The sequence below is a fragment of the Megascapheus bottae genome, chromosome 27, assembly GCF_031878675.1.
Source record: "Megascapheus bottae isolate mThoBot1 chromosome 27, mThoBot2.hap1, whole genome shotgun sequence".
NCBI lineage: Eukaryota > Metazoa > Chordata > Mammalia > Rodentia > Geomyidae > Megascapheus > Megascapheus bottae.
In genome coordinates this window covers 12194724-12219195 of record NC_143535.1, presented here as the reverse complement: position 1 = coordinate 12219195, position 24472 = coordinate 12194724, and the positions used below count along the sequence as shown (strand labels likewise).

At 36.9% G+C, this 24472-nt stretch overlaps 1 protein-coding gene across 6 annotated transcripts in view; it reads left to right on the top strand.

Annotated features, from left to right (window-relative positions):
- Gria4 (glutamate ionotropic receptor AMPA type subunit 4) overlaps positions 1-24472 on the top strand; it is a 259884-nt gene that overhangs the window by 222591 nt on the left and 12821 nt on the right. For 3 of the 6 annotated variants that reach the window (XM_090319592.1, XM_090319595.1, XM_090319596.1), the window contains exons 13-14: positions 1336-1583; positions 22608-22722. In XM_090319592.1, the coding sequence (XP_090175718.1) occupies positions 1336-1583; positions 22608-22722 (363 nt within the window). Of the gene's footprint in view, positions 1-1335; positions 1584-11936; positions 11974-22607; positions 22723-24472 lie in introns of those variants that run through there. The other 3 variants (XM_090319597.1, XM_090319593.1, XM_090319598.1) reach the window with 2 other exon arrangements.

The following is a 24472-nucleotide window of genomic DNA, read 5'->3' as shown; positions in this document are numbered from 1 at the left end:
ATATCCCCAGCCCTTTTATTTTTTTCACCTTGCATTTTCATTCTGTTGTCACAGTTAAATATATGTGAAACACCGTATCTTTTGGGGTGAAATTCTCAAGTTGTAAACACGTTTTCACAAAGTGACTAGGTTTTTATAAAGTGACTTTCTACAGGATGTTGGTTGACAACACTTCTTTCAATTTGAAATACAGAAGATATGTAAGGACATCTCTACCAAGTGTCAAGTGATCTATTATGGGGAAAGAGCTCTGTTTTTCAGAACTCATGATAAGAGATAGAAAGAATGAGACTTAGCCATATGACAAACTTAGTAGGTTCTATATTTGAGGATATAAATCCAGGCCTTCTATACAGAAAGCACACAGATGGTAATTACAAGTATGGACATATAACTTCCCAGCATAAGAATTTCCATCATCACCATGAACCATACATACACACATCACCATGTCTGTATTATAATACAGTTCTCTCAATTGTTAATAACATAAAAACATTTATTTCCCAAATTAATGTGGATCAATACTTTAATACATTTTTTTAAAAAACCTGACTTTGGTGTTTAAATATGAAAATCAGACCTCTGGTGGTTTATTTCTATGTTCATTGATTACTAATTTTCCTTCTTAAAAATCAAAATCTTGACTCTAGCTTTTATCAGTTTTTCTTTTGTTCATCTGGATAATTTGCTTTGGTCTCAAAAATTTGTTCTTTAGTCTGGTCTGATATTCAGGGTATTTGTTGGTTAGTGAGCAGCCATTTCTTGGTTGGCAAACAATGGGAGATTAAGAGCAGGCATGAGTAGACTAAATTCAGAATGAATTCTCCTTTACTTTTTACTTGGCTCCAGATAAAAATAAATCCAGATATAATTTCAGTACCTTGTGATTAAATACTTTCATGAAAATAGTGCTGTGGCTCAAATGGTAGAGCTCTAGCCTTGCGAAAGCCTAAGGACAGTGCTCAGGCCCCGAGTTCAAGCCCCAGGACTGGCAAAGAAAAAAAAGAGTGGTTTAAAAATATTCTCTTTGTGACCTTCTCTCTTTAAAATAATTTAAAATTTGATAGTTAAGCAATTGAATATCAAAATTATCATGGCCAAAGACGCAGCCTTCTTCATCTCAAACATCTGTCATTTGGATGACTTGTTTGTAGACCTTCCTTTTTTTTAAATTATGGAGAGCAAACATCACTAATGTTCCCATATGACAAAGGAGAGTTAAAAAGGTTGTGGGAAGATCAAGGCTGTATTGACCCTTATCTTGCTTCCATCAATATTAACGTGCTGTTCCTTTTTTTCCCCGTATTTAATGTTCTTTTTCATTTCCTCCAGAGATCAAAAATAGCAGTGTATGAAAAGATGTGGACCTACATGCGATCAGCAGAGCCATCTGTGTTCACACGGACTACCGCTGAGGGCGTGGCTCGTGTCCGCAAATCCAAGGGCAAATTTGCCTTTCTGCTGGAGTCCACTATGAACGAGTACATTGAGCAGCGGAAGCCCTGCGACACCATGAAAGTGGGAGGCAATCTGGATTCTAAAGGCTATGGAGTAGCAACACCCAAGGGCTCCTCATTAAGGTGGGTGGAGTAGTATAACAATGTAATCTGTGTTGTTATAGTATTCCACCCTCCCTGATGTCACCCCAGAGAGAATTCTTTTGGTTTGTGTGTGAACATGGTATGTTTTCCTTTTCTCTCCATTTCATATATATACTTTGTTGTTTTTTTGTTTTGTTTTTTTGGGTCAACGATCAGGTAACTTATTTTTTTTTAACTTGACAATAATCAAGAGTTGACATTAATCTTTGAAGGCCATATAAAAATCAAACTGGTTGAACACTAGCTGCTTCCAATGGGCCTAAATTACGGGTATTCTATCCTCTTTATAAGTGCATCAGCTTATTTTTTGGCCACCAATATCGACACTGTCATTGTCAGGAATAATTCTACATTTTACCATTACTTTTGCTTTTTTTTTTTTTTTAAAGTCTGCCTGGCTGATGGTTTCCAAGTTTGAGGCATCATCTTTTTCCAAGGAAACAGCTTTTTGTTTTCTCTCATTCAAAGCATATCATTTGTGATGGCTTTCTTTTATTTCTGACATTGTCTGTGGGTTGTTTGCGAAGTTGGAAATCACAAAAGCAACCATGATGAGAGAGGAGAAGCGGCTCTGGTTTTATAGTGCTTATGCAAATCACATTCTCACCCATTTTAAAAGGGAATGTGGTGTAAGGTCTGTAAAATTAGATCCATTACCGTGCAAAAAATATTTAAAGACTTCTGAAATATGATTCCCTGAGGGAAGCCATGTTACCTTGGGTTAAAAGCGAGACTTTCGTTCTTATGGAAATCATGGTTAAATCTGCCACCTATATCCTGGTGGCCCTAGATGCAGAGAATAGAGAATTCACGTGTTTGTGTTCAGGAGGCAGAATTTCCTATTTTCCTTAAGCAATAAAGGCTACTGTTGAATTGACGGGGCCAAAGCCACAAGTGGCGACTGACAAAATGACTCTGGTCTCGGTGCTGCTTAGGAGAGATGTACACAAAGCACAGATTTCAAGAGGAAATCAGGATCTTTGCTAAAGGACTAAGCAAGAACAAAATGATGTCTCTGGTAAGCCATTCAGAAATGAAGGTAATGAAACTTCTACCGCTGCCCAGCACAAATGAAAGCAATTAAACATGATGATTGTTTTCATTGCTTCAAAAAAAAAAAAAGGAACAGCAATGGGCTTTGAGGTGTCTTTTGGGTGGGGGGAAAGGGTTGAGAGATATCTAAGTTTATAAGCAAAAACTACTGGCACTCAAAGGGGTTGTGTTAAATCAATATTGCCCATTTGCAAAACACCATGGTCCTGATCTAGTAGGAAGTATGATGTAAAATGAACAATTTTAGAAAGAACTAGAAAACCACGTAGCCAGGAAAGGCAAAGTTAGATATGGATGCTAGCAATTTTACAGAATGTTTTGTTTGAATATGCATCCCCTATGAAACATTGTGCAGGGAGAAAGTCGAGCTGCTAAATTATGTATTATAGAGTCCTACCCAAAAATACGTCAACCATTCAGAAGCTTATTAATCTAGCATCAGGATGTTTAGTCTTTGGAGATACATTTTTGTATGATTATGTCATTTCAATGAGGTCAACAGCAAATAAATCTCTGAGGAAGAAGTAATTACAAGAGGCACCTTAGTGTAAGTCATTTTATTTTAAATAGGTTTGGAAGTAATGGTGGTTGATATGTAGATCAGTGTTCAGACTATTGATTGCATTCACTAGATGTCTCTTTTGCTCTTAATGAATTCTCTGTGGACATAGCAGCGTTGTCCTCTGTTTTGTATCTACTGGTAAAGTCAAGCTTCAGGGACTGAATTCGGCCCTAAGATAAGGAGGATGTCTGACTCCCATTGATGGGGAGAGAGTTCCCTCTTAAATGTGCCACTTTGTCAAATCCACACTACAGTGATTGTTTGGGGAAGACGCTGAAGGGCTTCATCTGTCTAGAACTGTATAATAATCAGCCATTGGCTTCCCCATCTTTTCCTGTCCTTCCCTGGGTTTCCTTAATGAGGCATTTGTTAAACTCAGCTTCCTGGATGGAGAGTTTGTTTACGTACTTTGTTTTCTATATGGCACAGTTTCCTGAGCAAGCTGGCCTGTGCATGCCAAAACTGCATTCACTCTGTCCCGTCTTGAGAATCCTGGCAGGACACGAAAGGCCCTTGGGCATTTTTACCCTCTTGCTCCTCCCCACTTCCACAGCCATGTAGGCAGAAGGCTCATTAAAGATCTAAATTCTCAGTCTTATTCTACTAGGAATCTTTTTTTTTAATCACAAACTAATATAGACATGAACCAATAGGAATATTTTGCATAAATTAGTTTTTAAAAGCAACTTCAAATTAATTGCATTGCAGGGTATCTTAGAAACCTTCTGTCTTACTAGATTCAGTAGAGATTTAAGATCAAGGCTTGTTTGGTTTTGTTTGTTTTTTAAACCAAGTCTTTTGGTTAATTGCTCTGGATGCTGTAAGACACGTGTGTGTGTGTGTGTGTGTGTGTGTGTGTGTGTGTGTGTGTGTGTGTGTATTCGTTAACTATGGCATTCATAAACGCTGCTGTTTTGATTCATTAGCCAAGTGAGTCTTTTAAGTAAACAGAGTATGCTGAATCAGAGAATGCTAACAAATAACCAGCAATGTTCTCTTGCCCTCAGAGATTTCTTGCAGTTCCAAACTATGCTGTTTGTTCAAAAAGGGCATGGCTAAGAGGAAAAATAAGGTAGCCATTCAAGACAGTCAGGTTTAGAGACTAACATGGACTTCAAAACAAATGCCATTAGGGTCTTCCTTTTTATATACTTATTTTGGTGGCTCTAGAAATGGAATTTGCCTCCTCTAAAGATGCTTGTGGCAGGGTCTAAAATAAGACAACTATTTTCTCATCAATGGGGGTAAATGATGGCTCAAAAGAAACAAGCTCTAATTAGAACTTGCATCAGTGGTTGAACTCTACAGAGGCCCAATGGACTTGGCAATGCCTGTTTACAGGAAGCCAGGGCAACCGGAGCTGCTGATCATGGTTCATTTACAGTAAGAGCCAGGCAGGGGGGAGAAGTGCTAAGAAAGGAAGTAGAAGCCCACATCTTCAGTAGAACTTTTTCTTTCAGGATTCAGCAAAATCGCTGGCCTCACAAGACCCTTGGCCCCAGTATAGATCTGCTTCAGAATGGATGCAGTCCTTTACAGATCAAATTGTGAGGCAGTTTTTCAAATTGGTATTCAGATTCATGTATGAATGATTTAAACTAAGGAATCACTCTTTCATATGAATTAATGTAGATCTTACTACTTAGAAATCGAGGTGGCGGGACAAGGAGGCCAATCGGCAAACATGGTATAAGATAGTGAAAGTATTGTATATTTTTTATTCCATGACCAAGTGTTTAACTGGTAGTCTTTTCCATAGTTACTACAAAAACAAACTTAAAAACACAGAAGTGTAAGGTCAAATGTTTAATATTACTGAGCGTCACTTGGCCTCAAATGAATACACACTTACATATCTTCTGGAGATGGAAAAAGATGCCTATAGTTGTCTTCCATTTTTCCTAGGCTTAGTATTAGATAAACATCCATCACCCCTCTCAACATGCATGCACACAGATACACTCAGATTCCCTTTCTGGTAATTTGTTTACTACTGAGGACAGTGATGCCCACATTGGGCAGCCAGTATTTTTACTCACAAACCAGATGTCACATGGCACTGTCATTGAATCTCCATGTGTCCCAGGGGGAAATGACAGCACAGCAAGATCCATATCCTTCCTTCTTTCCCCATGTTGAATACAGTAGGAAGTATAAACCTTTCTATTGCCATTTCAAATCCCAGCGTTTTCCATTTATCTCTTTCCTGTAATTAAAATAGGACTACACCTCCATCCCAGATGGAGAAGACAAATGTTGCATTTTCTTTGTTGCTTTAAGGCTTCCCAAGTAGCTTAACCCCTCCCCACTCCTTCCTTTTAAATGCTGAAATAATTTTCCCTTGGTCTTTTGACAAATACTTATATAAGTGGTTGCTGGATCCCAACTGATAATGTGTCAGGTAGGGGTTTTTTTGTATATTATTCACCTTTGAAGATGCTTTACAATTCCCTAAACAGATACTATCAGGTTGGAAAATTTCTAAATTAAGTATTAAGTTTTAAAAAAGAAGAGCTGAACAGTTTATACTTTAGTAAGTTTACTTATAAAAATGAGGAGATCTGTAGCCATTTTAGCTTCTGCTACTTTAAAACCCACAAATTAAACAAGACAAAACTGCTAGGAAGGAAGATGAACTGTTCTTTCAGCCCATGCACTTTCGTCTTTGACACAATGTATAAAAATTCTCCCCAAACATCAGGTACATACAATACAGATTAACTCAGCTGATCACATTCAACTGACAGGAGAGCAGAACCTGAACTGGTGTACAAGCCAGGTAGCCCCACCTGTAAATGGCAACTGTTTTGGAAACATAAAATGCTATGTAAGGTTATCTAATACATAATGAGTTGAAGATCTCTGGGTGGATTTGCCCACTGCATGAGCTCCAGAGTTAATATTTCCTCTAAGTAGATGACAAATAGTTGTGTAGGTACTATATGATCTCATTCATCTTTACAAGATCATTCCACTGTAAGGAATGAGCTCATTAACAGTTGGCCCCCTAGTGGTCAGGTTAAGAAGCGTCGAGGTAACAATGAAGTTTCAGTGTGTATTTGAGTCCTCTTTTCTGGAATGGTAGAAAGAAGCCAAGGTAAGGAGTTGTCAGAGACTGAAGCTCTTAAGAATGAGGCTGGAGAGGACAAGCCCCCCCTCCCCCGCATCCACACACACTCCTCCAACAGGATTCTAACACTAAGATCAAGAAATACTCAACTAAAACAATCTAGGAACAAAATAAAATCCGATCAAAACACAGAAGCTCTAATAAAAGAAACCAGCTAGATTTCTCCAGCACAGGATCTAAGAGCATAGGATCATTTACTTCTATAGGTAGGAAATGCTTTTTAAGTTTATGATTTTAAAGTTTTTTTCTATTTAGTTGATGAGTAGCTCTTTTCCTCAAAATGTTAGCAAAAGGCCTTTCAGTGACAAGATTTTAAGTCTGTGTTATTGCCATCAAGTGAGTAAAAATCAATTGTACTGGTTTGCCTCTTTGGAAGGAAGCCATGGAAGTTTGGCAAGGTTGGCACCTCAGCCCAGACATAATTCTTATGCCATTCTTCACTGGAAGTACAGTGCTGGAATGGGGTGGGTAGGCTGAAGACAGGAAGATAGAAGAGTTCTTTACTCTTGAAATAATTACATTCATAAAGAATTTTTTACCCACACACATCGGCATATGACATAGGGCTTTGGATAGAGTGATGGTAATTAGGTATACCATAAAACTCCAAAATGCCTGCAGTAAAATACTATAAAGCTCACTTTATTGTGGAGATATAATCCCCACGATGTGCAATTCTGTGCCACAATGCATTAACACAGTTTTATGCTCATGATAAACATCTCCTTAGAAGATCATAAATAAAAAAGAATTCTCTGCATAAAAAGGAAAATATACCTATTTGTTTCAGCTTAGTGCATGGGAAACAATTCATCCACAGCTTTAGACAATAAGTTCCTTTTGTCTTTAAAGATAGTATCGGCCAACACAGGACTGATTTATGATTCATATTTAAGAAGAACATGAAAATTGTGGTAGCCATTTAGAATGAACTAGAAAACAGTAATGGCTTTAAAAATGTATTTCCATTTAACTGGGAATTAACATTTTCATTTATTTTAAAGCTTATGTCCTAAACCTCATCAATCCCCTAGTTCTTGCTTTCAGAATAAAATAGCACACGAGTAAGATAACTCTTCTATGAATGTATGGCAATATGCACACCTAGCAACAACTGAATAGAAAATCACATTCCTTTCACATCTCCAGAATACCTAACTCTGGATCTAAGCAGTCTCAGAAACAAGCATTATACTGATTTTCAATGTTATAACAAATAATGTTAGAAATACATTGAATATATTGTTTATTTGCCTTAGTATGAAGTATATTTCATAATTAAAAATTACTCACTTTTAATGGACGGGTTTCATGCTCTCTAAAAAATCTATAATCTACTCTCAAGAAATACACAGACTGGAACACACTTTCAAAAAAGTTGCTAAGATATTTTCTTTATCAAACAACTCAAAAATAAAGACCAAGTGAAGAAATTGACCCACAGATAAGGTTTGCCAGACATGTTAAAAAGTCAGTATTCTTCTCTAAATAGTAAACTTTTTTAATTTAATTCAAAGTTGAGACAGTGACTCAAATCTATAATTCTAGTTAGTCTGAAGGTTGCAGTTTGAAGCCAGCCTGTATGGGAAATTCCCTGAGAGTCTTATCTCCACTAAACTACAGAAGAGCTGGCAGTGGAGCTGTGGCTCAAGTGGTCCAGCATTAGCTTCAGCCAAAGGATCTCAGGGACAGTTCCTGGGCCCTGAATTCAAGCCCCAAGACTGGCACTTACACACCAAAAAATAAACAAGTCACCAAACAAATGAGTCAAAAACAGACCCTCACTTGCAAAGGAAATAGAAGATTATGTGGGTTTCTCTTCCTTGGCACTTGGCATACAATATATAAAAACTTTCCAGAGCTGACTACTGGGTCCTGTTGCTGTAGCCTCTGGTATCACACTTGATAGCAAAAAAGGTGTAACTTCAAAGAGGTGAACCTCCCTCTTTGAAGTAACACTGGGCCAAGGTTGCATAGATGTGAACTCCTCCATGCATTTGGCCTTGCATCTTTTCAGAACATGAAATGAAATGAGGCAACAAAACAACAACAACAAAAAACCTAAAACCAACAAACAAAAACAGCAACAGCAGTTGTTTTACATTGCTATCCTTAAGTGTAAAAACTAAATTAAACACATTGAAAACTTAAAAGTGATAGCATATTCAGAGTGTTAAGATAATACCTTACATTTTGCTTTACATTTGAAGCTACTTAGTGGTAAATAGAAGTGGGATCCAAGAAAAGGTGATCTTAGATTGGGTTACATAGTCAAAAAAGGTGGGGGGGCATTAGTTACCTTCTAATAGTATAAGTATGATAATAAACCAAAGAATCCATTAATATATCATTTCATTTGCATGGCTCATATAGAAATCTAGAGAATTATTGAACAATAATATCCCTTAAGTGAATCAAAATAGTAAGCGTAGTGTGCTTTTCAAACCAATTCCACACAGATTTGTTTCACTTATTCCTTTTAACCCTCTTACACTGTCATTCAGTTATAAAAACAAAACACCACAGATTGCAGATGTTAAGTGACTTGTCCATAGTCCCACAGCTGAGGTTAGAGTTAAGATCTGACTCTCTCCAGTGCTCTTACGGGAAAATAAAACAAAGAAGTATTTTTTAATGTCAATTGAGTTGACTCTAAAAATTTACCACAGCGTCTGTGAACCTCTGTTCTTCATTCTTGAGAACATTGATCATTTCAAAAAACATACTGGACCCCCCAACCTATATAGAGTTCAAATTTCCATCATTTTAAATGTATGCTTAAAACTGGATAAATGCTTGTGAAGTTGAAGGATTGTCACGATAACACAGAAGATTTTACAGCAATTAAAACTCATCCCAGCCCAGCACTGGTGACTCATGTCCTATAATCCTAGCTACTCAAGAGGCAGAGACCCAAGGATCAAGGTTCAAAGCCATCTGGGGTAGGAAAGTCTCATCAACAAACCACCAAAAAAGCTGAAATGGAGCTCAAGTGTACAGTGCTAGCATTGAGTAAAAAGGCTCAGTCACAGCACTCAGGCCTCAGTTTAATCCCCGAGACAGGCACATCCCTACTGGCAAAAAGGAAACCTCTCACTCCCACTAAAATGAGGAAATTACTTCCTCATGGTCTCTCCAGCATTCGACTTATTAGACTTGGTCTAACATCTTTTAAAAAAGGAGACAGTAATATTGATTATTAGATTCTCTTCCTAGTTCCAGACTCTGGAATTTTGAGTCCCCTAGACTCTGCTTAACAAAATAACCAGATTTCTCTTATAACTCTTCAGTGTTGCAGACACTTAGTAAGACTGAAAGAGAATGCAGACATTTAGTATGACAGAGAGAATTCAATCTCAGAACTATGGCAAAAATTTCATCTGGTTTGGAAATTAGCCAAGTCATTTCTTCAGTAAGTAGTTCCTTTCACTATAGTCTGTGTTGTAAAACAAAGTTATGTAAGGAAGAGACCATGCTATATGCCAGTAGATTCACAGATACAGGTCTTTGATGGTTTTAAGATAAATATTTCAACTGTGTGTCAGCATCAATGTCAGACAAACTACAAATCTGACAAAATTCACTGAGATATTAGAAGAAAGGAATGGGCTAAAATTCAGAACAAAATGAGATACATACATGTAAAATGACTTGATTTCTTTAAAGACAAAACTTATACTTTCTATATGTAGATATGATAAAAATTACTTCCTAATTAATACATTAGGAATTCTTCAATATAAAACACTTGAGAATGTGAGTTTTAAGGATGTTAGAATAACCCCAACAACTTCAGTACTATTGAATTTTTCATTTTTCTCTTCATCACAAATAGCAATCACTTTAATCCCTGAAGCGTGAACACTGTACAACCACTATAATTTTTTCTAGTCCAGACAGTATATCTAGTGAATCATATTTATATTTTCCTAGGCTATACATAAAGATTGCCCCCCTCAAAATGACCATATAAGTGACATCCACAGATGAAGCAGGTGTTTCATAAAAGGCAATGTATTCACTTTTTTAACATTAAGTATAACAACTTCTGGTTGAGTTTGCTGCAGAAAAAAAGAAATCCACCATGTATTGTTTCTTGGAATTCATAGTTTTTAGTAGTTGAAACGTTGGCTTGTTAAGATAGCTATTTCTGATATGTTTATGAAAGATAATTAAGTTTGAGCTCCCAAAAATGCATGTAAGGGAAGGCATGTGTGTGACAAGTGGAGAAATTGTATTGTCATATTTATGTCATGAAGCTTTAAGGTGCACTAAGATTATAGGGCACATCTAATCAGAACAAATGGTAATAGCAATAGATGGAGACCAGGTTTCATTGTATAATATAGAATAGAGTGGGTTTTTTTCCCCTGCACATCTTCATAATAACCATTAGAATAACAATGACAACATTCCCATTTTCGTGTCTCTGGAACATACTGGGGCACATTAAAGTTCCAAAGTACAACCATTTTCTCACCTGCTGTCATTTGACTTGATGAAGAATGTTAATAAGTTACCCAAAGTTAAATAACAATAGCACATGATCTTGTATGGGTTCAGGCTCGTTCATGGTCTCCACACTCCTTCATGTCTCACGGAATTCCATCACTTGTCTGGTATTTGATGTTATTTGGGAGCTGGTCACCCACCAACTCTGAAATTATGCCAAAGGGTAACTCAGAACTGATTGGAAGCAGTAGCCTCAAAAGATGCAAGCTAATCCACATAAGACCAGACCAAATAAGACTATACAGTTGAAAATGAAATAAAGATTTCATTGTGGTTATTAAATACCAAGCACCTGTCTTACATTGTATAGCCAATAAGTGACAGAGGTGGCACTAGACTTGTTACTACTGTAAAGTCCCCAAATCCTTATGTCTCTCACTATGTTTCCTGTTTTATCTCCAAAGATACCAGAATTCTCAGCCACAAATACATGAAGGGAAAAAATTGTTTTTCATCTAGTAAAGTCCACTCTCCCTTGAATATACTCAATATTGGAAGCTAAGCTTGTTAGCACTTCAATGGAAAAACAAGAAGCTCTTATCCATGATTTCCAGTTTTGAAACAATAAGACAGGCCTGCAATGAGTGTTGGATAATTCCCATTTCTTAGACTTGTTCCTCACCCAGCCACCTTTACTGCGTTAATTTTTACAATAGCTTTCCTTTATATGGATCAGACCAAGTACTATGCCACCCATGATACTGCTTGGAGCACATGTTATTCTCAAACACCGCAGCATGCCTCCTTCTCCCCAGTGAGATCATGGTGTTCTCACGATGTACAAAGTTGCCCAAGTGATGCTCTCCCTCGTTCTAAGCCAATCTTCCATTACAATGCTCTGACAAGACAAGAGTACACTGTAGACACATTGCCTGTGTTACACAGCTCATGTTCATTCCCTTTGGCTTAACCCTTCATTAAAATGGGGTTTTAATTCAATGTGGTGGGAACCCCTATATATCAGACACTTGATGGTGTCTTGTGAGACCTGAGGAAGGGGTTGACCAGAACTGAACTTGACTTTCATACAAGATCATGTTCTATTATTGTTTAACTTTGGGTATTTCTCCCCTAGGAGGAGGACAGAGGAGAACTAACCAGCTCCAGGACCAAGGTAAGAGGGGAGTTTTCTTTCAAAAGAATGGGTTCCATCCATTTGAAGGAAACCCCTCCCCCACCTATTTTCCAATCCCTTTTCTTTATACATCTATATTTTTTAACCTTACCAGCATCAGGAAACCAGCTTGCCACTTGTGCACGCCTAATAGTTATTTGCACAATCACTTAGAAAAAGAAGGAAAAGAGAATTTTCACACAAATCATAGCAGTTATATGCTAATGCATTTATGTTTTCCATTACCATTGAATTAATATTCCATTAAAGCTAAGATTCTTTAGCTCTTAATTTCCCTATATGTAGTGTGTACAGTTACTATCTATCACTTTAAATATAATGGGTGAGAAGGAACAAAATGTATTTTAAAAACCAAATCTAATGAAATAAGATTTTTACTGGGATTTTTTATTAAATGAAGTTAATGATGCAATTTTAATGATATATATATTGAAATATGATGAGGCTATACTTTTGGTCTCAAGTAGCATCAACGTAATGAGACATTAAATGTATGGTATGAAAACTATGATTAGGAAAAGAAGAGGAAAAGGAAAAAATACTTGGAGCTATATTTTCCAGTGTTATTACAGGCTTTTCCCTGGCATCATTTTTATACTTCGTTTAGTGATTTCCATGATACCCTTTGCTTTCATATGGTTGTCTTTGGGGGGGTCATCAGTATTACCTCTTTTTGGTATCTTCAGATTAAGAAGTGCATAGGGGAAAAAAGGAGAATTTTTAAAGTGTGTTCAATTTGAGATTGTAGAAGCAAGACAAACTGCCCGATTAGTGAAAGCAGTCAGGTTCTAGATCCTAATCACTAAGAGGTTTTAGTTGCCCTTCAGATGGTGTGAATCTTGTGTAAGTCCACCATGTAGTTGGTTGTAAGGATTGAACAATGAGAATAACTGGCACAGTATTTTGCTCAGTAAAACCGAACTATGAAGCCTTTAATGTCAGAGCAGTCAGAATATCTTGGAGCAGGGCAGATGGCTCGTGCTTGCAATCCTACCTACTCACGAGGCTGAGTTATGAGGATCATGGTTCAAAGCCAGCCTGGGGAGGAAGGACTCAGATTCTTATCTCCAGTTAACACCCAGAAAACCAGAAGTGAACTGTAGCTCAAAGTGGAAGAACACTAGTCTTGAGCAGAAAAAAAGCTCAGGAACAGCACCCATGCCCTGAGTTCAAGCCACACCACCAACAAAAAGTAATTGCCAGGCGCAGTGGCTCATGCTTGTAATTCTAACTACTCAGGCACCTGAGATCTGAGGATCAAGGTTCAAAGCTAGCCAGGGCACAAAAGGACCTGAGACTCTTATCTCTAATTAACCTCTAGAAAACGGGAACTGGGGCTTGGTTCAAGGGTAGGGCAGTAGCCTCGAGCCAAAATGCTCAGGGACAGCACACAGGCCCAGTTCAAGCCCCATGACCCACAAAAAAAAAAAAAGTTGGGCAATGCCAGTTTAGAAGAAGTGAAAAAGATGAATTTGGGAGGCACTTTTTGGAGACACAGTTACTAACAAATAATCAGCTGTAGGAAAGAAACAGAAATGAAAATTGGAGTGTAAGATTGAGACTGTGTTGGCTGGACCTTGTTACTTCATTGTCTTTGTAGTCTATTTCTCTGGGTAAAAGTTTGTAATCTGTTATGATGGATTATTTATGATGCCATTCTTGGGGACCCAAGACTAATTAAAACTTCACTCATCAAATTATAACTTACGCCATTAAGAATTTTTCTAAATACCTTTTTTTTACCTTGAGAAAAAAATGTTACCATCCAAGTCATTCTATATTACTAGTGTTCTCTTAGGTTTGGGGAAACTCTCAGTTCAGTTTACAGAAAGTCTTGCCCTTCAAGTTTTCTCTCAACCAAGAAAGGTGTAGACAGAACAGTCAGAAGTTTATAATGTCCTAGTTTATGTAAGTCAAATTGCCTCCAAAGCTTAATAGGAAAAATCTCTTACTAAGCCTGGGGAAATTCTAAGGAAAGAGAAAGTTCCCTTAGAAAGACATAGAAGGGATAAAGAGTTTAATTACATAGGAAAGGATACTAGCAGGAGAAAGAAGACTAATATAGTATCTGAGAAAGAGCACTGGACCAGAAGGCAGATGACCTGTGTCCAGCTGGACTCTGATGGACAAGTCACCTAACTTTCATTAGGGTCTAGGGAAAACATCTGTAAAAGGATAAGCCTGGAGATAACCTTAAATGCACATGTTGACTTCACAATTGTAGGACTTTAAATCAATTGATGAGAAGCTTGTAGAAAACAGCAAAAGAAGGACAAAGATCATATGATCTGTGGTTCATGGAATTTAGAAATCTTAAAATCCTATGAGAAGCGTAAGGAGTATAGTCTAGAAAAGGAAGCAACCCAAAGTCTTTGACAAAGTCTGGACATCCTACATCACCATCCTATCAAGACATTGTCCAAATTAAGGGCACAACACCTGTCTCATCACACATAAATTGAATATAACAACTAAGTTGTTATAAACTAGAGACTAAGGATAACCACTACCTGAAAAGTGAATCCCAGTCTGTGAAAACATGCAATTCAATCTAGGTGTTATGGGCTCATCTTGAAACAAAACTCCCTTTTGTATAAACTTGCTAATATAAGGGACACTGGCTAGGAGAGAGTCACCATGTAATCTCCCAGAGTACCCCCAAAAGTATCACCAAATTAAAAGTAAAACCAAATTTATAGTAGCTAATGTGAATAACTGATATCTTCACCATGTAAATGCAAGTATCTTTTGTTTTTTAATTCTAAAAAGATACTTTTATTTTCTATTCATTATTTCCTTTCAAAGACCAATGAACTTCCCACAAATGAAGGCCAGTTAATTTTTGAATATCTGTGCATTTGTCCTGAGAAAATACCCACCACTCTTCAAATTCCCCAAGTAGATTAGAGAATTTTACTGACAAAAATCATGAACGTAAACTGCATAAAAAATATCTGTCAGAATTACCTGCAAGAGCACTCATTTAAAGTATAATTACATTTTTCACATTGTCAAGTGTTTAACTCATTCTCTGACATATTTACTGACAGTCTCACAGAAATCAAAGCATTTCTTCAAAGATTCACACCCTCTATACTGGTTCTCAATTGCATTTATCATGGAATAATCCCAAGGACATACAATTTAGATATAATTGTTGGAAGTTAGCCTGGTGTCTACTCCATGTATTCCAATATTCTCAACTTATTTGAAGTAGAAATTACAAAGGAATATCTACTAGCTTAGCTACATACCATACTCATCACCTAAAACCCAAAGACATGAAACCCTTTCTTAGCAAATTAGTTTTAGAATGTTCCGAACAATTATGCTTATTGTCTTTCTAGTTATAAAATTTCACAAACTTCACTTCTTATGGCAGAAGCAAACTGCAGCAAAAACTTACTGCCTTTGAAAAAAATTTTTTTGCATGTACATGTAGAATACTGTAGCTCCAATTCTGCCTTGGGAGATGAATGCAGAAACCCAATGAAGCAAAAAGTGCCTTGTGCTTGTCTATTGAGAGGAATAATTTGGGAAGAAAAGTAATAGCGGAGCTACAAGTTAAATTGAAAACTTAGTGAAGCATTGATAATGTCAGAATGAGTTCTTCCAGAGTATTTCAGACTAAATAGCTGATAAAGGTTACAACTGTGAACACAAATGCCCTTCCTTAAAAAACAGACATATTAGCTCCTAATCATTATCATTTGACAGCTTACTGGGTTTCAGAGACCATTTTTTTATTTTCCTGATTAACAACAACACATTTTTTTCCTCAGCCGACTTGACTATGTGGTTCTAGAGTTCATTGTGAAGTGAGATTTTCTACTGACTTACTCCATCCACCTTTATGTAAGGAGATGTCATTAAATAATTTAGAAAAGTAACTTTTCACTTTCTATTTGCTTCTCTTCTATCTTGGTATATGAAATGGGTCTCAGGACTTGCAATTCTTATTTATAGCATAGCCATCATGTAACTACGGAATGCATGTAGTCATTTTGCATGAAAATATGTTCATATTAGTTCAGTTTTTCAACATACACATACATGCACATATATATACATATAGTATGGTGAACTTTAAATTTTCCAATATGAAACTCAAGTTTTACTTTAAAGAAAGCTTGTAGTCAGAATGAAGTAGGATAGGAAGTTAATTCTTAATTCTAGACAAAAAAGTCAGTATTTTTTTTTCTCTTAAGGTCTCTAAGTTGGGAAAGAACAGAGTTGTTAGCGACAAAATCTGTTTTCCTAAAAACCAGCATATGTGCAAGACCCCCTTCATAGGATTCCAGTCCATTCCCAGTCACTCTTTAGCCTAAAGGAGAGACTCACCTATTCATATACACTTACATGACACAGCAAGGCTTCCCTCTAGGCCAGTGAGAGTTCCATTAGCCTCCTGCAGATGCTCTCTGATGCTCTCTCCTGCTCATTGGAGCATTACTCTCACTTCTGTGCCTGACCATCCCTTTCTGATGAGGTAGAACCTTTGAACTACAGCACAGCACGGCCAGCGGCAGTGAGCACCAGAGCAAGGTGAACAACACGATCAAAACCAACAAACGTTTTCTCTGAGATTCTTAATAACTTCTAGATCATTCTCCCTCATGTTGAATTTGATACAAAAAAGAACATGTTTTAGCCTCTGTAAAACAGTTCTGTAAACCACTGCATTACAGAAGTTTGTTTTGTTTTTACTAATTTTTCAATGTAGAAAATGTTGAGTCAACAAAATAGAGTTAAAATCACTTGCAGTCCCTTTACTCAGGTAGAAATCTGTTGTAATCTCACCCAATGTTGTTTCGTTAATATTAGATATGTATGTAGGTTATCAGGCTAGGATCACAAATACAAAAATGTAATTCTTTTTTTTAACCTTAGTTACTGTATTTTCTCTTTTTTTTTAATGGTAAGACACTACTATATGGATACAGGTGCTTATCAATATCAATACCTCAGGGGCTTTGTAGATCATAATATTTAGAGCTTTGTAAATAGATAATATTTAATACATCTAATGCAGAAGAATCTGATGGAGTAGACTCAAGTCTCACAATCTGTATTTGTTACAAGGATTGTTTTGTTTTTGCCAGTCTTGGGGCTTGAACTCAGGGCCTGGGCACTGTTCCTGAACTTACTTTGCTCAAGGCTAGCACTCTACCACTTGATCCACAGCACCACCTCCACCTTTTTCCATTTATGCAATACTGAGGAATGGAACCCAGGACTTCATGCATGCTAGGCAAGCACTCTATCACTAAGCCTAATTCCTGGCGCCTGCAGGGGGGTTTGATATTTAAATCAAACTTCTATCCAGTGGGATGAATGCTTAGTTATTGCTTTCACTTGGATATGTAAGTTGTTCTCTATATATATAAATCTGCTATAAGATTTATCATAAGTTCTTTGCTGTATCTTCCACAAATTTCTTAGCAGTTGGTCTTCGAAGGCAAAAATTAGGTCAAGGATAAAAATTGTTTTAAAGCTCTTGTCCTATAAAGGCAAACTATTTTTTAATTTGATTTTTTAATTTGATTTTTTAATTTGAACCTTGTAGAAGGTTTCCCATCTTAGTAAATTCTTGATAATACTGAGTATCTTTTTTGGTTTTTCAATATGAAGAAAACTCAAACTTGTATCACTTTAATTCCAAAATTGACATCCACGTAAGGTTGAATTATTACATGATTTTCCTTTCTCCTGAACCAATGATCAGCTTAAAATCACCCTTACTTAAAATGTTTTTCTGAATTTTTGTTTTGAATGTACGTGGTACCGAGGAATTGAACCCTGGTCTTCGTGCATGCTAGGCAAGAACTCTACCACTAGGCCAAACTCCCGGCCCTGTTTTTCTGATTTGAAGCAATTCTAGTTTGCTTTTCACAATTTCTATAATTCACATAGTTTAAAACTTTCAAAAAATACATAGGATTATGGACGTGAAACCTCACTGGGCCAGCTCCAAACTACTCATGAGTCTGAGATCTGAGAATCATGGTTCCAAGCTAGACTGGATAGGAAAGTCCATGAGACTCATCTCCACCTATTATCCACTAGTAGCAGAGCTGTGGCTCAAGTGGTAGAGCGCCAGCCTTGAGCAAAGGTGCTCAGGGACAGAGCCAAAGCCCTGAATTAACAATAACAAAGGATTTGTTGGGGGTAGTATGAAACGAATCTTAATTTAAAGCGATATTCTAGGCAATGTAAGGGAGAATGTAGCATTAATGGAGCACTCAAAGAAGGGGACCACAGGAGGTCCCATAACCGCTCCATCCTGCTCAGACACTAAAAGCTCCCAGTGCCATCATGCCACAGTTAAGAGAAGTAAGCTGTACTAGATCCATAGGCTATTGGCATCATAGCCAACAATGAAATGTTTGTTCTATTAAATGAAATGGAACTAAACTCATTTTATCCATATTAACAATGTTTTTGCAAATTGTTTATGCAGTAAACTGTGTGCTCTGAATAGCCTCTGGGGAGATACTGATTTAAACTCTAGTGTTGTTACCAAGCTTTTTAAATTAATAGTCAAAAAAAAATCCAAGAAATCATGAGTGTACTTTACCAAACTGAAGCCTCACTTATTTGGGTGTTAGTGTTTGCTAGGCATGTACCCTGCCACTTGAAACACACCTCCAGCACAAAGTGTCAAATGTAAACCTTCACATGCTCTAGTTTTACTTTTTTTTTTCCTTTGATTTTCTTGCTTGTTGTTTGTTCTTTTGTTTTAGGGCCAAACCCCCTCCCCTTTTTTTTGTCTAGTACCGAAGTTTGAACTCAGGGCCTTGCCCAGAGACAAGCACTACTTCACCAAGTCATGCCTCCAGATCCAAATCGATGTTTTATCATTTGTACACTTTTTATACCTCACCAGAGAAATGATACGATGGCATCTTATTTTTTGATAAATATATGCATAAAGCCTAAAATAAGGACAAGAGTATACCTCCTTGAATTGATAGCATCTGAAGATAAGTCATTTGTGGAAAGGGCAGAGGAAAATAGCTCAGCTTAGATTTAGTGTACCTTGAAGAAAAATCCTACCTTGCGTTAATGTATTCAAAAAAAAAGATTGGGTCCCAAGCTCGAGGATAATGATGTAGATCCCAGGAATACAACCACTCCAAGTTTTCCAAAAGCCCCGGAATTCATTACAGCCCACAATCCATGTCTGATTCCATTGAGACCATCAGGTAGAACAGCCATGGCAGGTAAGACAATCCTGTTATAATCCAGGACAGGCCAGACTGTCTGCACACCTGAATTCTCCAGTGTGGCTTACACCTCGAGAAAAAATATGCTCATTTATTGTTGCTTCTTCCTCCCTTTCCATTTTTTAAATGAAAAGCAATCCATTTCAATGGATTTTAGTCTGTAAGAGCTGCACTTAATACAATTAAAAAGGAATTATTCTGCTGGACTCAACAACTTCCTGGACACCTAAATAGAGGAAGAATATTCTTCATAGTCAATATGAGTTTGATACTGATTCTGAAGTCCGTGTCTGAAATGTATAAAGGAAATTCCAAAGCTATCATTAAGTATCTTACATATCCCCATATTTCCCTCACCTGGCTTATGACTATTTAAGGATTCCTTAATTTAGTTGGGTTAAAAAAATACTTTGGCCTTGTCTGGTAAAAATAAGTGGGTTAGTATAATTGGTTTAAAAGTCATTTGATGGTTCTTATTAGCAACATGGAAAAATATTCCATTTCATAAAATAGAACAGATTACAAATGGTCCTTGCATGTATTGTTGATGTTGCAGTTTAAATATCAATATAAATTTATTATCTAATGAAATCACGTTGTTAGGCAGACAATGGGAGAAAAATCAGGCCTGGGAGTATGAACTAGTCAGAATCCTGGCCTTGCATGCATACGTTCCATTCCTCAGTACCACTTGAGCACTGTGGCTCAAGTAGTAGATGATAGCCTTGAGCAAAAGCAGCTCATGGACAGGTGCCCATGCACTGAGTTCAAGCCCCAAGACTATCCAAAAAAAAAAGTCTATCAGAGACTTTCCTGCAGGCTAGCTTTAAACCCTGATCCTTAGGATCTGTTTCCTGAGTAAGTAGGATTTCAGGTGTGAGCTACTAGTGCCTGGCAACAATCATTTAGGGTCGGAAGTGTGGCCTAGTGGTAGAGTGCTTGCCTAGATGCACCAAACCCTGGATTCGATTCCTCAGTACCACATACACAGAAAAAGCTGGAAATGGTTCTGGGGCTCAAGTGGTAGCATTGAGAAAGCCTGAGAACAGTGCTAGGCTCTGAGTTCAAGCCCCAGGACTGGCGAAAGAGAGAAAGAAAGAAAGAGAGAAAGAAAGAGAAAGAGAGAGAGAGAGAGAGAGAGAGAGAGAGAGAGAGAGAGAGAGAGAGAGAGAGAGAGAGAGAGAAGAAAAGAAAATCATAGGCACTCTTAACATACAAATGTCATGAAATACAGAAAATGGTCTCCAGATATTATAAGAGCCTTCTGTGTGATATCACTGATGAAAACTAAACATCATATATAAGACTTGGTTGAAGAACCATATGAAGGAAATTTGATTATGAACTTGGCAGTGATTTGTCTGCCAGTCAAATGTATAATATCCATCAAATTTAAAGACATACATGTATGGATAGCAGTGTGAAACTGAACTGTTTTTACATGGCCTATCAGATGGTATTAGATCATATCTTAGAATAATTTTGTAGATAGCTTGGTTCTAAACAGTTTTCTTAGCATAAAGCTTTGTTCCCTTATTCATCCTTTATTTTGCTTTTTTTTGTTTTGTTTTTCTTTGTGCTGTGTCTTTGGATATAGCTAATAGCCTTGTTAAATAACCCTCTCATAAAATGGTTTATTTCATCTAAAGAATGGTCTAAACCAAGATATACAACAATTGGGATACTTAATTTTAAAAAAGAACTTTAAAACTAAGATAAAAGTATTATTTATCAAGATTTTAGTAATTTTAACTTACTATACGACTTTATAAGTGTAGTGGTACATGCCTATACTCCCACCACTTGGAGAAGCTAAAGCAAATAGATCATTTAATTTGGAAGTAGAATTGTGCTGCATAGCAAAACCCTATATCAAAAGAATACAACACAAAAAGGTATCTTTGTTTCACTTCTTATAGACACAAAACAGATTAAACCAATTATCTCTTCCAAAAATAATTTTTAATATATATCTTCACTGTCACTGTTTATTCATGCCTTCCTTTTAATATGGCCCTTTTTAGTGAATTGCTGTTGTTCATTTGAGGATATGTTTTTTTTTATACCAATTGTGACACTTACTTGGGAAGGGGAGAACAGCTGAACTATTGAATTAGCATTCTGTAAATGGCAGTCTAAATCTTTAAAAGAATAGTCCTAGAGTATATGGCTTACCTATTGGGTGTGTTGAATCTGTGCTTGGCTGAGGCCAACACACAGAGAAAAAGGATGTACCATGGAGACAGAGAAACCACTGAAATAAGCTGTTTGATGGTAAAAAAAAAAAAAGCCCATGCTTTTTGTTAAGTGACATCATGCTATTTGTTAATATTGAAATCATGCTATTTGTTATTATTTTGTTTCATTTTATTCTTTGATTTATCCATCATTTAAGTAATCACCAAATTCAAGAGTTCTCAGAAAGCACAGCCTAACCTACATCCCGATTCCTTCAGAACACAGCCATTTCCTAGATTTAATAGAAATCTCAATTGCTGGAAAATTGTCTTTAAAGAGTCAGTGGATATTTATAAACTGTAACTTGGAAGTAATAAGGAAAGCAAATGCATAGGAGGCAAGAGCCTATGACACTTTTAAATCCTGTTACAAGTAATTAGAGTAGTCTGCCTCTTACTCTTCTATAAAAAATAGATAAAATCTAATTTACAACATAACTTCCTGGTGTTTAATTAATTTGAATAGTCAAATTGGATATGTGATGATTTCCCAAAAGCACACATGCTTTTAAAAATTAACACAAAAATTTAGTTGCAAGAACTTAGCACTAAGAAGCTGCTCCTGACTCTAGACTTCTACCAGAAAGTTTCTTCCACAAGTTCCAGCCCATTTAACTGATCCAGCCAGAAAAATCTTAAGATTCTAACATCAGCAGAATCAAACAAACTAAATCCACACAGATAAAAACAATAGCAATAAGCCATACTCTTTGTCAGGAAATCGGTACAGGAAAGAAATGGTTGGATTCTTATTTTGTTTATATTAGAGTTTTTCCTTCAGGGAATATGTTTTTTATTTCAGGCACTTTTGGGTCATTGACATTTGTAGAGGCAAAGGAATTCAAGACATAATTACTAGTACATTCAAGTTTATTAACTGCTTTGCAAAAAAAAGAGAAAATTTAATGTAATTGGTTGCTGATAAGATCCGTTATTTGACAATAAACAACTATGAAAATGGAACAGCTCCAAATACTGCATGTAGAATATGTTTGAAATTAGCCTTTGGTTTGGACTCTGGTGGATGGAGCTGCAGGATGGCAAAATGAGAGGTTTATTTAGCGTCTGGGAGAAGCTTTAAGTCCTCATTCCTTCTAACATCTTAACAGCTGTGCAGTTTCTTACAAAATATGTTTTATCGTTTCAAGAAATGCTGTTAACCTCGCAGTTTTAAAACTGAATGAACAAGGCCTCTTGGACAAATTGAAAAACAAATGGTGGTACGACAAAGGAGAATGTGGCAGCGGGGGAGGTGACTCCAAGGTTAGCCTCAATGTCACCAAAAGCGGGTAAACAGTATGTCAAGTAATAGGTGCATCTGCTGGGAGGCCTACACACAACAGCTGGATTGTCGCTCGTCACATCCCTTTACAAGAAAGTATGCAATTACTGTCAAGGCAAAAATATTTGCAATCACTCATCGATTTGTTTGGCACACTAGCCAGTGTGGCGGTTATACTCTGAAAAATTCTGGTTTCAAGAGGCTGAGGGTCAGGCACCAACAGTTCTAGGTATCTATGGTTTGGAAAGAAAGAAAGGTATGTGAATTTCAGAAAGAGCAAGTTAGGGAAGAGACCACGAGGAAATACCAGCTTAAGTCTGACTTGTTTTCTTATTTCACTTGCCCAGAACATCTACCAAATGTTTCTTAAGTAACAGCAATGACCTGACTCCATATAGACCTGTGTAGAGATTTGTCTTCCCACATAAAATTCACAGGGCTCCCATTTAAATTCAGTATGAACTTCATGATAGAATGACAGGTTTTGGTTTTCTATTAATGCATCAATTATAAAACTGATCTAGCTACCAAAAACAAAAAAGCAACTCCCCTTTGTCTTAATCTTGAAGGCTTATTTTTCACTTCACAAAATGTTTTTACAGGCCAGGAGTTTGTGGAGTGCTTGCCTAACATGCATGAAGACCCAGGTTCGATTCCTCGGTAGTACATACATAGGAAAGCCCAAAGTGATGCTGTGGCTCAAGTGGTAGAGCACTAGTCTTGAAGAGAGCCCAAGCACAGTGCTCAGGCCCTGAATTCAGTCCCCAGGACTGGCAAAAAAAAAAAGTGTTTACATTTTTAACTAGATTTCAAAAAGGTATACATACAATTAACAAGTACAAACTAGTGTCCCAGAACCCTTTCTAGATGTCAGGATTTTTAGACTTAAAGAAAATGGGAAAATTCTGACTGAGAAACTGCCACCAATTGATGTAAAACATAAGATAATTAAATTTTAGGATACATTTTTCAGATGTAAAGACTTGTCCAAAAAAAAAAAAGTCCTTCTTCGGGTTCCTTATTGTTCTACAAGTTCCCACACTTGGCCAGATAAATCCAGAGAGACTTAACTGTTTACAAGAAATGTCAAGATATCTGTCATTAACTCCTCCCAACTCCATTCTAAACATCCTAATAGGTTGTATATTGCCATAATATTTATCACAAAAGCATAAAATTGTTGTAATATAAATCACAATAATGCCCTACCTCTAAGTTATACAAAAGGTAGTATTTTAAATGGTCAGGCCTAATTTACATCAGCATAAACAGGTGAAAGCAATTGCCTTTCCAATTCCATTTTGTGCTTCAGGTGATCGGTGTTCTTTTAAACTTTCCTTGCCTCTCCTGTTTGGCTGATCTTCCCATACATACAAAGGTAAAAGGATGAGAAATGTACTAAATTAAGTAGAACACCTGGCTTTGTTGAGTGTAAAAAAATCAACTCAGGAGAGACAAATGTTACATGATGACAGTAAAGATAAGTTTAAGTCTGCTAAAATCGTGGCTTGTGGGATTACCACTTTTATCTGAGAACGCTTGTTCCTCACAAGGGAAGACAAGTTCCTGTGAGGATGCAGTGACTCACCTGTCATACGCAGGATGGAAATGGTGGAGACCTAGGGAGTCCTGTTGACACACAGCTCCCATGTCCATTCAGCTGCAAATTATTAAATGTTTGCTTCCACTGGGTACTGTGTCAGGACCTATGGAGAAAGAAAGAATTATCTA